The following is a 15,712-nucleotide window of genomic DNA, read 5'->3' as shown; positions in this document are numbered from 1 at the left end:
TTGTTGACCTGCTGAGCTTTGCACCTGCTGGCTGGGCTTTGCAACGGCAAAGAGAAAGAGAAATGATTTTTTTTAACTCTAATCCTCACTTGTTTTCCATTTTTACTCAGTTTTGTTTTGTTCGATTTCAAAAATCATAATTTATATACAGAACGAGGGTTGATCAATTTTTTTTTTCTTTCTAGCTTCTTCTCTTTCCAAGGAATCCCATGAAGAAGAACTTGCCATACAATTCTTATTGAACAAATTGAATTGAATATATATACAAAATAACTTACTCCCAATTTTGGCTATATTTATACGCAAAATATTCTTAAATATAATTTATATTATAATATTTTGGATGTTGCTAGTTTTGAACCGAGCACTTGAGGCTTGGAATTTAAACTCCAAACGAACAAATCACTTGGGAAACCAACATCTTGATTATAATGTTGTGCCAAATATTGTACGACAGTTAATAACTATGAAATATATTAAATAAATCCCAATAATAATAATAGAACACCTCACAAAAATCTCCATAAATCTTTTTTCTAGAATGCATCTAATAATGTTTAAGATCTTATTTATAGAGTTTTCTCATTTATTTATTAATGTATTTAACAAAGAAATAATTTTATTCAAATTAGATAGAATTATTATGAACGATAAATTACCCTTTTAATTATTTAACACCATTCTATGTCTAGACTTGCATATATTATTTATTTGAATGAATCATTAATTTTCTTATAATTTAAATATTTTCTTTTAATATACAGATATTTTAAATTAAAAAGTAGCGACAATTATTTTCAAGAGAGGTTCATGAATTCATCGTACTAGGGTCTAGGGCAGGCAGCAAGAAAGGAAAAGGTTGGCGTGTAAGAAAGAAGCTTGAAATCAAACGGCTTAGTCTGATCAAGCATCCCCCATTTCCTCGCCAAGAACGACAATTGTAGTTGCCGTCATGCCGTGCACACAAATAGGAAGCTACTTAGCACTAATAGTTATAATTAATTAAATACAAATAAAAGAAACAGACAGAGAGAGAAGAGAAGAATCGTTGGTTGCCAAGGAAAGCATCTTTGAGAAACGAACAGAATGATGATCGACTAAATGGGACCTTCACTTCCACTTCCACTCGCTGTGTTCAAATGGCTTTAGCAACAACAATCACCAACCATGAACCTCTGCCTCACGCTCACTCTCGGATCTCAGTCGCAGATCCACCTTCAGCGTTCTCATGGACCCATCTACTTTTCGTCCAGCTGTAGTCATCGATAATGGCTCCGGGTACCCTTTTCATCAATTTCTATCACCCACTTTCTCTTTTAGCTTTATGTTGTATTTTCCTCCTTATGTGGTGTGGACACCATGTGTTTGTTGGAATGCCCCACTGATGTTAGTTTTATAACTAGAATTGTCTGTAATGTTGATTGACCCGAATTGGGTTTACTCTGAATTTGGAAAATGATGTTTTCTTTTTTTTGCAGGTATACGAAGATGGGGTTTGCTGGTAATGTTGAGCCGTGTTTTATTGCTCCGACAGTTGTTGCAGTTAATGAGTCGTTTCTGAATCAATCGAGGGGCTCTTCTAAAGGCAATTGGGTGGCCCAGCACAATGCTGGAATTATGGCGGATCTTGATTTCTTCATTGGGGATGAAGCACTTACCAAGTCTCGATCTAGTAGCACTTACAATCTCAGCTACCCGATTCAGCATGGCCAGGTTGAGAATTGGGATGCCATGGAGCGCTTCTGGCAGCAGTGCATTTTCAATTATTTGAGCTGTGATCCGGAGGATCACTATTTCCTCTTGACCGAGAGTCCATTGACTCCGCCTGAGAGTCGCGAGTATACTGGGGAGATCATGTTTGAGACTTTTAATGTGCCTGGACTTTACATTGGTGTGAATTCTGTGCTTGCTCTTGCAGCTGGATACACAACATCCAAGGTTGGTAATCGTTACACCCGAAAAAGATTGGGAATTATGTTGAATATAGAATTGGAATTGGATGATTAATCTTGAATGCTTTACATATTTAGTATGGCCTCAGCAGCAACAAGTTTGGTAGCTACCTAAACACAAAATGCACTGGATGTTTCATCAGCCCCTGCAATTTGACACATTTGGATGCTTTCACTTGAAACCAAAAGTGAACCGTACTGTAGAATATGAATGAACTGTTGAGGTGCTTTCACTTGGATGATTAATTTTTTGTTTTTTTTAACTAAAAATAAGTAATTGCCTAGTTGAGCTGATCAACATCATGAAAGTAACAAGAACAAACATATCTGTTTAACTTCCACCATTGCAAAAGGTAGTTAGTTATTGATTCTCCTGTTTACATATTACTTTGTGCCGGTGCGTACAACAAGTAGAAGGGAAAACGTGTTAATAACTGGAAGCTACAACGATGGTTTGAGAAGGCTCTGCAACGATGGTTTGAATATAACAGTGAATCCTTCAGCTGAGGCAGGATCATTCACATCCCATTCCCCGAACTTAGGTAGTGGCTTTCCGTCTTGTTCATACTGCACATGCAAAGATAAATGCTTACGTCAAAACATAGATTAATTATTCATAGAAAATGAAAAATAAAAAGACCCTTTTGCTCATCATTAACAACAAAGAATTGCTGGAAACCTCGGTACATAGCTAAACCTCATTTCAGTTTTGTTTTTGATGAAAACAATGATTTTTTTTTTGTGTTGTTTAAACTCATTGGCTAGAAATGAACACACATTATTACATGACATGGTGGGAGGATCTTAATTCTTGCCGAAGTCATGAAGATTGAAGCTTTGTGATATATGTGGTAGTTGCCCGAAATTCGAGGGAAAAGGAATAAACAACAAAGAGATGAGAAAGAAAAAAATGGGGGACAAGAGAGAAATGAGAGGGGAAATGGGAAAGATATGCACCAGATGGCAAAGGAATAATTTGGACCATTGCCTAGGTGTAAAACACCAAAAATCAAGGCAGCAATCGCAATACTATTCCAGTTCATTCCCAAAAGTGGAAGAATCGCTCCTCGGAAAAGTAGTTCCTGGAATTTAAGATGATAATATGTGATATCAGTCAAATGATGAAAAAATAAATAAGAAAGGCAAAATAAGCCAAGAAGAGTAGCCTCTTTTAACCTCACTAATACCAGGCAAAAATGCAACAACAATATAATCCAAAGGCTGAAGTGAGCTAAGGACCTGATTCAGAAAGCAAAATATTTCCAGGGTTCAGCAAAGCATCCATGTGCTAATACATAGTACAGACGCAAACACAAAAAAGCAACAGACTTGCATGAAAAGTTATCTCAAGTAGGAACGATTTCTATTCAGATGCACTACCTTTTTACTAAACTTATTATGATCTACTATATAATGTTCAAGTTTTAAATGGCAATCCACTAACAACAAACCAAGCTTACAAAATCTTAAAGGACATTTCCAGAGCCATGGCCTTGATTCCTTTACCTGCTGATTGGCTGCTTCGCTAGACTCAGCAAAATCTGGCCACGTCTTCAATAGCAAATAGCGACATGATGATATTAAAACTACAAGTCCTGTAATCAACTCAAGATGCCACATGTCAAAACCAACTGTAGACAAAAAGAAAAAAGATCTTAAGATATACCACAAATAATAAATTTTACACATTTACAAATTACAAAACATTTACCAAGAAACAAGCACATTTATATTTGCTTCAGGCACTTAAACATCACAAAAAAAATTAATTCACGAGTAGATCGATTTGAAGTTCACGTCACATTAGCCTTAAAGTTCCATTAGAATAAGATATGATGATTTGAATTTCACGTCATTATTCATGAAAATGTCACAATAAATAGAGCCATACACATGTAGCCTTGTTCCAAATATAATAAAAAAAAAGAAAACACAGGAAAGGTTGTACTTTCGTGCCTTATTAAAAGAAATTCCAAATTTATCAACCCCTGGTTCAATAACTTTCACCCCAAGATACCACTTGAAAACCCACAGCATGGCCATATGCATTTCAGTATTTAACAAATATCAGTACAGGTCTACAGTAAAGCACATTTCTCTGATGAGAACAGTTCTTTTAATTTTATGCAATTAAGAGTTCAAAGATAGTTCTTGATATCCAATATCTTTTTATGACTCCCTTCCAATGAAAGAGAATTCATTAAGTCTGAACTACAAACTAATAGTAAGAACTAAGTAAATATGAGTGTAATACATGATACTTCTGAAGAGCAGTCCAAGACTGGAAATCCTTCCACTGACACAACATGAGACACCTGCGAGTAACAAAAACAAAATTAAGTACAAAATGAACACGATATCCCATGTTATGCGAATTTCAGAATCTCGAGTCAAATTGTGATAAATTTAAGAACTCTCCTTTCTAGAATAAAATAAAAACTTTGTCTGCAATTAAGAATTAGGTTCTCAAGAATAAAACTTTGAATCCCAATTTAACTTCTCCCAAGTATTGTGGTGTATGGAAAAAATCATACTGATCAATACACTCCATGGTGGCTAAACAAAACATAGATAAATTTCATATGAAATCCTGCTTATATCATTAAGATAGACAACAACGTTGGGAACATGCAAATGCAACAAAGGGTGAAACTGGTCTAGTAATGCATAAAAGGAATAGCACCTGCCGAATCACTATTCCCAAAGCAGCTATGAGACCAGAAGTTATTATGCAAGCTTGAAGCACAGCACTCCTGGAAGGTAAAAGGTTAGAATTTGGGGCAGCTGGATTAAGAGAAGAGTGCAAGTTGTCATTTTGAACAAATTTATCATCTAAGAGATCTCCCGGTGCCTCTCTGGTACCTCTCTTCTGGATTTCTTCAATGACTTCTAGGCAAAAGAACATATGCTATATCTACTCCCTATGGAATGAAAAAAGAACTCTTGTGAACCAACCATCCAAAAGTTTAAACTATTAGGTGAAGGCTCATGAATGTTTTATATTACATCTCTATCATCCCCTTCACACGACACCCTTTTAGACTTGATGTAAAGCATGATAATGATGCATAGATAGATATATATAACTCAAGTTGAGCTAGTTTATTTCACCAGATAAATTTTTAACTTTAGTTTAATTTATTTTCTTCATGAATCAAGTTCAATAAGTCAATTATCAAATTAAATTTTGAATTATGTTTGAGTTGGTTCATATTACTAATGTAACATTCTAAAAATATTTCAATAATTATTTAAATAAATATTATCTAAATACATCTTTTATTAAAGAAAAAGATAGATTAAATTATTTTAATATATTAAATTGTTATATTTTTTAAAAGATATTAGTATAATAATAAATTAGATTGAATAAAGATTAATTAAACAAATCTCAAAAGATAATTTTAAATTACATATAATATTTATATAAAGATAAATAATTCATTTTTTTAGAATCACTCAAATAATCAGTCTTTCTTGACATAAATGGATTACTTAAGAATATAGAAGAAGGAAAAAAGTAAAAAAATTCAGTTGAAGTAAAAATAATGCAGAATTCGAATTACTTGCTTCATGAGGAAAATACATCTTTTCAAAACTTTCATAATATAATTCTTTTAGAAAAGTTTTTCTTTTATTGTGTTTTTTATATAAAGAAATCAGAGTTAATGGTGTTTTAGACGTTCTAATCATAGCATTGGATGTGTAGGTGTGATCAAGTATAATTTAAAATTGGTTGAAGTTTTTAATATGTATAATGCTTCATGTTGTGGTAATATTTTCTCTCAAGACATACGACAAATTTCACTGACGGTGCTTTATAATTCCTAGTGGAAAAATAAGAATGATTGTAGCAGTATTATTGTTAAGGCAAATCTGGATGGCACTAATTAAAGAAATAATGACATTCGATTGACATATACATATTAAAATATATACATTCTATTAATTGCAAATTGGATTTATATGGTGAATTTTCTTTGACATTTATGTGTCTTGCATTTACATAAGCATTTGTTTATATTATATATATATATATATATATATATATATATATATATATATATATATATATATAATGTATGATTTGAGTGAGGGGTCCGAGAACATGAAACTAATATGGCAAGGTTTTAAGAATTTTGATTATTAAATGATTTTTGTGATGTATAATATTTTTGTGATATGATCTTGTGAATCATTATTGGATACATAAAATTAGAGTTTATTTGATAGTTTTTTATAATGATATTTTTATAATTTTGTGAGTTGATTGGAGGGGGTGAAGGTGGAAGAAAATCTGGTGCGAGCAAGTTCCACGGCGCTCCAACAACTGAGAGAGAGCGAGAGCGTAGCCATACAGCGAGTGAGAGTGAAACTATGGAAGCTTTTTCATTGCATTTGGGATTTAGCCCTTCAAAATTCACGTTCATACTAACCAACATTCGATTCTTATTTTGACAGAAATTTGCAAGTTTTGGATGGTGTCGTGTCGCGCTTCCGAGTTCCCGTAGACAGACCCTTCCTTCCTCTCCACTAGTCCACTAATTTCACTTGCATCCGGTATAAATTATCAATAAATTAATTTGTGAAAATTATTTTTGATTGACATAAATTTATTTATTAGTGGTAAAAAAATATTTCATTATAAACTAAGGAAAGTAAATACCACATTAAATAAATAACTAATTAAAAGATTTAAAAGTATATTTAAGGATCAAAATAACAATACACATTTAAGTTCAAGTATCAAAATATCAATAAGTAATTAATTTTAAAGATTAAAATAACAATAAATTATTAAATTCAGAGACTAAATTAAAAAAATAACAATTTTCAAAATTGATAAATTAATTCATTAGCAATATGCTGACAAATTAATTTCATCGAGTAAATAACTGGTGACCATTCTTTTCAATGACAATTGGATCCAGAGATACCATGTAGACATTAACATTTGAATTAATGGAGAAAATTTAAAGATAAGATGAATTTGTCACTTTTTATATATTTAGGATCTAAATTTTAATTTTTCATCTTTTATGAACTAAAATGAGTATTTATCCAAAATTAATTCCACTTTATATGAAAGTGAAAATACACACGTTACAAAATTAGAAGAAAAAAATTAATTACTCCTTAACATAATTTTTTGAAATCCTCGCAAATGAAATATACTTGGGCTTTTAACGATCGTTTTTATATGGAATCACGATTCATGACAATGATTCAGCATTGCTTCCAAAAGTTTGAATTTAGTTTTTGGTACTCTTAAGTATGCTTGAAAACTCTTGATGGAAGTAGGCTAAAGCCTTAGATTTTATTTTACAAATTTCAAAATTTAACCCAGTACCTATTTTTAAGTATTAGCATATCATAAACTTGTCCTGTGTCTCGCGTAGAAAAATCTGATTAAAGGACTAATGTCATATATGTACCTATTTCAATTTTGCACTTGAAAATGTCTTTGAAAATATTACTCTGATTAAGTAATTTCCAAATTTGAAATCTGGATAGATACTATTAAAAATTAAATTTTGTCAAGAGTTTTCATGTTTCATTGTTAAATGGTTTAAAGTGATGTTGAACCTTACTGTTATGATCTCTAGGATGGGTATTACACAAATTGACAATTCTTTATTTGAGAATTGTACTGAAAGGAACCTCTTATTTAATTATAATTTGTACAAATCTACTACTAAGCATGCTGTTGGGCTGGAAATAATGGTACCAATATGATGTAGAGTAAACTCTTGCCAATATAGCTATCAAGAACTGAGTTGGAGAAGAGTTACCAATTTTTTTTAGGAGGAAGAGTTACAATGTTCTTTAGAGGACAGAGGTTAGTATTATAGAGAAGTGAACTCAGTATCATGTTCCTTTAAAACAAAGTGAACCAGGAAAATAGTGACAAATCCTAAGGTGCAAATAGACAACAAAACAAGATGAAATAAAATATTCACCTTTGTCTAGTCTTGACTATTGACCAAGCTTTACTGCTATGGCTTGCAAGTTCTAACTGGTCCTTCTCGCTCTAATAGCTTTATTTGCACACCATATGTTGAAAACAAAAGCATCTACCATTAATTATGATTTCTGAACATTCCAATAAATAATAAGATTAATCTGGTTTGTAGAAAATTTCTAATTTTAAACTTACTGCTCAAACACACGCACGGACACAGATAAACACACATATGCCGTGCTGCCCATTCATCCACACTTCCATCTTGTTTGGTAGCTGCCACAAACTTGTAGAAAGTTAAATTGGGTTTACCATAATGATATAGTACAGACATGACCAACGTATTGATTGTAATGCAGTTTTACACAGGGCAAGGCATGTACCACCTACATTGGAATCAACCCATTTAAAATTTGGCTATGATAATATGCTTTTTTATTTCAATAATCACAGAGCGAATAAGATCCAGAATACAGAAGGTGATAATATGCATTTTAATATTACTCTAATCATGTTGCAATACAGCAAATAATATCACACACACAAATAATAACATCAAAATCATAATCAGATCTAGAGTCCAGAAATTAGAATAATACATGAACAACAACAAAATAGATTCAAATATAATTTTCAGAAAATAAGAACAAAAGAAAAAGATTGGAGAATAGTGAGAAAGAAATTTTACGTGGTCCAAAGAGAAGAGAAGAGCTCAATCATAGAAGATCCAATGGAGAAGAGCAAAGAGAAAGCCAGAGAAGCTCGCGCAAGAGAGAGTGATCAGGACTCAGGAGCATGTGATGGTAAGAATTTAGAGCCAGGAAAAGAACATGCGAGGGTTAATAGTCGCAACCAAGAGTGAGGGTGGTGATGATCAGAGAGAATTTACAAATTCTTGGTGTTATTTTAAATTCTCTCATTTTACTTTACAAAAAAAAAAACCCTTATAAAGTCCCCATTATTTATAAAAAAAAATTGAATTTGATACAAACAATATATTTTAATACTTGGCATTTTAAATCCCTTTAAAAATTGAATTTCACTCTCAAAACTCTCTAACCAAACACACTCTAACAGAACTAAAGATGAAACGTGCAATAACATAGAATCTAAAACAATAGAGCATTATTGACAATAAAAAATGTTGTATTAATTTTCTGAATCTCATAATTTACAACAATGCCTTTGGTCAGATAAAATACCATGTCTGAAATCATCTGAGATACTATCAAACTAAACCATTCAGAACCTAAATTGATCCACAACAAAGCTTTCACCTTATAAAGTTTGATTTCTTCTATTTTGGGAAGAAGTAAAAAAAAAAAACAGAGTAACAGCTACAGTAGAAGTAACTATATAACCTATTCTGTTGAAGATGTATAACTATACGCACTATATGCTGCAGGAAAACTACTCTACATGGAAACTAGAAAGCAACATAAGTCAAAAAAAGAGATCGATAAGTGCCTCCCCTTTCACCTCCAACAACACCTCATAACCAATAAAGAAGCCTGCCAGCTCGCAGAATAACCTTGAAGTTTGCAAAAAATGGGTTAACTGTCTATTAGAACTTAATGCATGTAAATTCATCTGTTCAAAGGTTCTAACTGGACTTCCATTCTCGCAGAGGGCTGTAACTCTTTATCTGCACTTGTTCTGGTTGGCCTCAAGAGATCAACTGAATCATCTTCCTCAAGATTACCAAGCACCCAATTGCCTCTTCCAGATATCTGCCGCCCTATTCGCTGCCTTTCATGGTATTCCAAATAAATAACAATCAATGCACCAATTAAAAACCAAATTGCCATAGCCCATCTGAGTCCATGGACATTTTCCACATCGTATCTGTCTCCTAGATGCTTCATCCCAGTAAAAAGTGCAGCAATGCCAACAACAATGGCACATCTACCAACAATTGTGTGAAAACACTCCCAAATAACCCTCTTGGAGGATGCCTGCTCCCCATTGGCTGGTTTTGGAGGCCTTAGGAAAGCATTTGCTGGCTGTATGCAAGCCAACAATATAGTAGCAAATCCAAATTTAACATGAGTTGAGCTGAAATAAAATCCCCTAAGCTCAGCCACAGCAAAAAGAAGGGCAAGCAGAACAATTACTAACCCTGAGTATTGCAAGTAAACATGAATCCGGTACCATCCATCGCCCTTGAGATGTTTTAAGTACCTGGCTGCCAATATCCCTCCAGGAAACAGGATACCCCATGCAACAAACATCATAAATCCATGCACAGCCAAAACAGGAAGTAAATCCTGCTCCGCCTCTGCTGAACCACGCATCAGGTGTACAAGAATAGCCCTATTACTTGTACTAGAATGCATATTCCTGTCAGTAAGATGATCATCAGTCCATTTAGCACCCATTGCCCAAACAACTTTGAGAGGAGTTGTGGGATCAACGATATTTTTACATTCTACCCTCTTTTCCCGCCTACAAGACGGGTCCAAGGGACGAGTAAACTCAAAAGTAATGATGCCATTTTCTGTTTTGCATCTCACATGTGTCAAATTTTCCTGCGTGCCGTGTATGCTTGAAGCATCCTTTCCATCAATCCAATAAGTGTTTACATGTCCCACACCAGTATCATCAATCCAACCCACATACACATAGCTGTTCACCATTCCACTTCCAAACCCTATGGCAATATAACCACTTTTTTTCTCGCCACGAGCTGCAATAGATATGGAATCCTTTGACAATGTCCAAAAGAAGGTAACCTGTTGATCATCCAAAATGACACTGTTATTATACATGTCCGATAGACCCCCATCAACCACCTCGACCTTCCAACCCATCTTCTGGTCGAACAAGGAATGATAGTAGACGTGATCAGGAGTGTTCCTGTCAGGAGCCCAAACTAATTCTGTAGGACTGGCTTGAACTCCGTGGGCCTCTGGACCTCCAGCATAAATAGTCTCAGTCAGATTTCTCGTGGTAGCATTTCCACCAAGCGGATCCGAAGTAATATAAAGTGCAACATCGTGCCCGGCTTGGATCGAAAACTTGACCGGCACCCCTCTTTCCACTCTCAAGACAGGAGCTTCCTTTTTGTTGATATAAAGAACCTTTTCAGGATTTGGAGGGTTGGGGTAATGCATTGCCGGAGCAGAAGAAACCACCAAGGGAACATTTGCATCTGCAGTGATGAGACCTTGATCTTCTTTGTCTTCAGCATCCAAGGGACCTGTACACTCATTCACATGCTCCGAGACATTCAAAACCAAATGGCCATAATTCACGGCCCCATGATTCTGAGGAAGATAGTAAGGATTAATAGAATCAGGAGGCTTGATACGCCCCAAAGCCCAAATAACCTTCATATTCGCTGAATGGTTCACGGGATGATCATACTTTCCATCGACCTTAGTCAAATGCCTGCGGTATCTGACAAAGGTCACCCCATCCTTCCTATGGCCATAAACCAACATTGAATTGTTGACTAAACCCACCCCATCAGGGCCTTCATAAAAGGAATCAGGACATACCCCTTGAGCAACTCCATCACTATTTCTCACACACTCACTATACTTAGTAATGAAAAAATCATCCACAAAGGGCATACCATCTTCCTTAAACCCTGCAACGACAACATCAGCACCAATCATGAGATCAGAATCTTGAGCACTGGAATTAGCCCACCCAAAAGCCATGTAATTGGTGATCCCAGTCGCGGCCTCCAACCCAATTTCAAGAGAATCCTCGGACACATTCAAACTCCACCTCAACCTGAAATTCTTCGACAAAACCTTGCAATTCTCGAACACCGTCGGAGGAGGAGGCGACGCCGGGGCGTCCTTGCGGAGCACGACGTGGCCGAAATCGGAGGCGGTGGCACGATCCCAGACGGCGAGGACGTTGATCATGCTCCAGGAAACATTGCTCAACAAATGCACATCGAAGGTGGAGTTGTTGTAGGTTCCGTTCAATCCGTAGTTGGAAACAATGAATCCGGCGGTGAGGTTATCGAAATCGGAAGCCTGCGCACCCCACCAGTGGACGTCGGAACCGGGAAGCATGTCGAATTGGGAAACCCTAAAGGAGCAATCGTCCCTGATTTTCAGGGATCCTCGGAGTTGGTGTTGAACCATTTCGAACTCCGACTCCGAATTGACGACGGAGCTGAGGCGAGTGCAATTGGGAGCGGGATCCGCATATCCGAACGACAACAACGACAAGTGTAGGATGATGATGAGGGATCTGCGAAGCATGACGGGTGCAATTGTTGCACTGTGGATCAGAATCCACGATGACGAAACCTTCACGATCGGATCGTAACAATGTTCTGTGTGCGTGGCGGAGGGGTTCAGGTTATGTAGGTCAGACACGTTTGTTTGTGTTAAATGTTAATGTTCCGGTGGAGAAACGAGCAACGTTTTCCTCGTTTTCATGAGTAAAAATGGTGTTGTATCATTATCAGTTCATAGAATAGATCTGAAACAATTGTCCTTATTCAGGGTTTTACTTGGATTCCTAATTTGTATTTGTAATTTCGTATTCTTGTTTCAACTTATAGGCAACAAAAAAAATACTGACCACTTATTTCGTTCTTTATCCTAATTTCTTTTTAACTTGATTATTTGTTTTTTAAAAAAATCAAGTTGATTTTTTTTTACTTTAGTATTTCATCTTTCTAAAAATTCATTTTGTTCGTTTTTTTTCAATTTAGTTATTCGCTCCATTTAAGGACATTACTAATTATTTAAGAACAAACTTTTTTGTTAAAAATGAAATGAGAAAGGAGAGAAAAATGAATTAAAAAATTTATTTTAAAATGATTAACAGAATTATTTTTAAATAAAATAAAAGATTAAATTAAACAAAATAAAATAAGATAAAAAGATCAAATTGAACAAAAAATAAGATAATAGACCAAATAAAATTATTAAAAAGATAAAAGATTGAACTAAACTCAAAATAATAACATAAAGAAACAAACTAAACAAAAAAAATAGATAAAAAGATTAAATAGGTCATTTAATTAAAATATTATTAGGCTAAATAAATTAGAATTATGCAAAAAACATCATTTTGATGAATATTGGATGTCATTTCATGCAATAATATTAACTTTTTTTTTACCTGTCTCCCATCTTCTTAGCGTGTGTTTGATTTGAAGAATAAAAATAGACATGATAGAAATAGAATATATTTTTTTAATTAAAATAATATAAAAGGTGTGGGTTTCACAAAAAGTGTACAAATTTTTTCTCCAATATTACTTTCATCTTCAAAACCAAACAAGCATTGGACAATATAGAAGGGATATTTATAATGTTGTTCAAACAATCTTGAGTTAAGAAGTTCTTTATCCTAAAACGACTTATGTTTAAAATAAGTATTCCAAGAAAACCTAACATTTATTAGGAAATGCATTATTAAGTCTTTCAAGATAATATTACTTATTATAGGACAAAATTGAAATAAATGTTTCAATATCTCATTGAAAGATGAGAACGTAAACCAATTTGAATTTCTTTTTGGATAAACTAAGTTTTTAGTTCCTAAATTTTTTTAAATTTGATTTTTAGTCTTTAAACAAAAATTTGATTGGTCAAGGTCTTTCAACTTTTTTCTATTAAGGTTTTTAGTCCTTAAACTTTTGTTTGACCGGTCAAGATCCTTAAACTTTTAGAATATTTTGTTTTTAATCCTTAAACAAAAGTTTGAATAAATTATATTTTATTTATTTAATGAGATTTCTTGGACTAAAAATTTAATTTTTCAAAAGTTTAAGAACTAAAAACCTTAATGAAAAAAGTTAAGGGACCTTGAGCAATCAAACTTTTATTTATGGACTAAAAATTAAATTTTAAAAAATTGAGAGTCTTGACCAATTAAACTTTTGTTTAAGAACTAAAATCTGAATTTAAAAAAAAATAGAAACTAAAATTTTAGTTTGTAGAAGCAAAGCTTCCAAGATTATTTTGATGATGCCAAAGATTATTAAAGATTCATTCAAACAAGATTAAAAAATCAAGAAGATTCAAGTGAAGAATCAAGAGAAGACTCAAGATATGCAAGAACCTTAAGAAAAACATTAAGGTAAGTTATAAAGAATTTTTCAAAGAAAAGATTGAACAACACAAAATTGTCCAAGAGAATTTTTCAAGAAATATCTTTTACCAGAGTTTTTACTCCCTGGTAAGCGATTACCAAAAGTCCAAAACATTTTATAACTGATTTACAAAGTAGTAATCGATTACCATAGGCATGTAATCGATTACCATTGTCTTGTAATGTTCAAAAATATTTTCAAAATAGTGTAATCGATTACACAATATTTGTAATCGATTACCAGTAGTTCTTGAACGTTGGATTTTAAACCTCAACATGAAGAGTCACAACTTTTGATAAAATAAACTGTGTAACCGATTACACTATTGTGGTAATCGATTACCAGTGATTAATTTTAAAGAAATTGTCAAGAGTCACAACTTTTAAAGTGACTGGTTTTGAAAAAATTGTCAAGAGTCACACTTTTTAAAGTGACTGGTTTTGAAGAAATTGTCGAGAGTCACAACTTTTAACATGACTTCTTCAAGAGCCATCATATGACTATAAATATGTGATCATGACACGAATTTCATACAACTAATTTCTCAACATCTTTCTAAGAGTTTTTGTTCAACATTTGCTTTGTCAATAAAAGTTCATTGGATAAAAACTTGTGCTATTCTATTTTCTTCCTCTCCTCCATTCTTACAAAAAGTTTTCAAGAGACCGACTCTTGGTTGTAAAAGTATTCAAGAGACGGTCTACTTGGTTGAATCACTAGACACGAAGGAGTAATGTCCTTTGGAGTTCATTACAAGAAGTGGAATTTGCTTCTTAGTGTAATCATTGGACACAAAGAAGTAACATCCTTTGGGGTTCATTGCAAGAGGTGAGATTGCCTCTTGGTGTAATCACTGAACACAAGGGAGGAAGGTCCTTTGGGGTTCATTGCAAGAGGTGAGATTGCCTCTTGGTGTAAACACTAAACACAAAGGAGGGAAGTCCTTTGTGGTTCATTGCTTGTAAAGAAATTTTACAGGGTTAGTGAAAACGCTTAAGTGGAATTTGCTTGAGGATTAGACGTAGGCACGAGTTGTGGCTGAACCAGTATAAATCCGGTTTTGCATTCTCTATTCCCTTAATCTCTTTTACTTTTTGTTGAGTTCATATTTCTTTAAAGTTACTTCTCCTTATTTATTATTCGAGTAATTTATCATTAAAGAAATAATTGAATCTAGGGAATATCTAAGTAAGGAAAATTTTCAATTAGGAATAGTCAACGAAATCTTAATTCAACCCCCCCTTTTTAAAATTTATGAGGCCACTTGTCCAACATAGTTAACCCAATTTTTTTCAAAGCTTAGGAATACAATTATTTTAAGACGGATGTAAGTAATTTCATTTAATGATTATGGTAAAAGAAATATTAATCACACTCTATCTCTTTCTCACACTCCTTTCGCTAATATTCTTTTTGGAACCTACTAAAATTAGTAATGCCTCTAGTTCTATAAAAAAAACAATATTTTTTTTCTAATTATAAGAAAATAGAACTATTTTAGTATTAATTTCTTTTATCTCTAAGTAATTGTGAGGTATATTAATAATATATACTTATTTTTCTATGAAAGTAGATATATTTATTGAATTATCAAGAAAACAAAGTACACTCACTTATTAAAAAGATATCTTTTCAAAATAATCACTTAAGTCATTTAATATCATGGATAGTCTTAAAATAAAATTAAAATTTATGACAAATTAATCAAGCTAGTTACTTTTATTGACC

At 33.4% G+C, this 15,712-nt stretch overlaps 4 protein-coding genes across 4 annotated transcripts; 1 reads left to right on the top strand and 3 right to left on the bottom strand.

Annotated features, from left to right (window-relative positions):
* Positions 1-784: 784 nt before the first annotated feature.
* LOC114413055 (actin-related protein 3-like) lies at positions 785-2,334 on the top strand. The gene is made up of 2 exons (XM_028377214.1): positions 785-1,278; positions 1,479-2,334. The coding sequence occupies exons 1-2, from the start codon at positions 1,229-1,231 to the stop codon at positions 2,005-2,007; spliced, it is 579 nt and encodes a 192-aa protein (XP_028233015.1). The 5' UTR covers positions 785-1,228; the 3' UTR covers positions 2,008-2,334.
* A 40-nt stretch (positions 2,335-2,374) lies between these two features.
* Positions 2,375-4,001, bottom strand: LOC114411369. Its single transcript, XM_028375072.1, has 5 exons — positions 3,887-4,001; positions 3,459-3,583; positions 3,129-3,191; positions 2,910-3,034; positions 2,375-2,519 (listed from the first exon to the last, which is right to left on the bottom strand). Exons 1-5 carry the CDS (start codon positions 3,999-4,001, stop codon positions 2,471-2,473), a joined length of 477 nt encoding a protein of 158 aa, XP_028230873.1. The 3' UTR covers positions 2,375-2,470.
* Positions 4,002-4,107: 106 nt separating this feature from the next.
* On the bottom strand, positions 4,108-4,923 carry LOC114413057. Its single transcript, XM_028377218.1, has 2 exons — positions 4,636-4,923; positions 4,108-4,267 (listed from the first exon to the last, which is right to left on the bottom strand). Exons 1-2 carry the CDS (start codon positions 4,855-4,857, stop codon positions 4,184-4,186), a joined length of 306 nt encoding a protein of 101 aa, XP_028233019.1. The 5' UTR covers positions 4,858-4,923; the 3' UTR covers positions 4,108-4,183.
* Positions 4,924-9,042: 4,119 nt separating this feature from the next.
* On the bottom strand, positions 9,043-12,400 carry LOC114413054 (cytochrome b561, DM13 and DOMON domain-containing protein At5g54830-like). The gene has a single exon (XM_028377213.1). The coding sequence runs from the start codon at positions 12,135-12,137 to the stop codon at positions 9,501-9,503; it is 2,637 nt and encodes an 878-aa protein (XP_028233014.1). The 5' UTR covers positions 12,138-12,400; the 3' UTR covers positions 9,043-9,500.
* Between the last annotated feature and the right edge of the window lie 3,312 nt (positions 12,401-15,712).

The sequence above is a fragment of the Glycine soja genome, chromosome 5 (genome assembly GCF_004193775.1).
Source record: "Glycine soja cultivar W05 chromosome 5, ASM419377v2, whole genome shotgun sequence".
Classification (NCBI taxonomy): Eukaryota; Viridiplantae; Streptophyta; class Magnoliopsida; order Fabales; family Fabaceae; genus Glycine; species Glycine soja.
Note: the sequence above shows the minus strand (reverse complement) of the source record. Positions and strands in the feature narration are given on the sequence as shown.

Excerpts from the sequence above, each read along its gene's own strand:
- LOC114413055 (XM_028377214.1), top strand. The coding sequence starts at position 1,229 with ATGGACCCATCTACTTTTCGTCCAGCTGTAGTCATCGATAATGGCTCC. Across the intron at positions 1,279-1,478 it reads GTCATCGATAATGGCTCCGG|GTATACGAAGATGGGGTTTG; the intron begins GTACCCTTTTCA and ends TTTTTTTTGCAG.
- LOC114413057 (XM_028377218.1), bottom strand. The coding sequence starts at position 4,857 with ATGTTCTTTTGCCTAGAAGTCATTGAAGAAATCCAGAAGAGAGGTACC. Across the intron at positions 4,268-4,635 it reads TGGGAATAGTGATTCGGCAG|GTGTCTCATGTTGTGTCAGT; the intron begins GTGCTATTCCTT and ends TGTTACTCGCAG.
- LOC114411369 (XM_028375072.1), bottom strand. The coding sequence starts at position 4,001 with ATGCATATGGCCATGCTGTGGGTTTTCAAGTGGTATCTTGGGGTGAAA. Across the intron at positions 3,584-3,886 it reads ACGAAAGTACAACCTTTCCT|TTGGTTTTGACATGTGGCAT; the intron begins GTGTTTTCTTTT and ends TTTTGTCTACAG. Across the intron at positions 2,520-2,909 it reads AATTATTCCTTTGCCATCTG|TATGAACAAGACGGAAAGCC; the intron begins GTGCATATCTTT and ends TTGCATGTGCAG.
- LOC114413054 (XM_028377213.1), bottom strand. The coding sequence starts at position 12,137 with ATGCTTCGCAGATCCCTCATCATCATCCTACACTTGTCGTTGTTGTCG.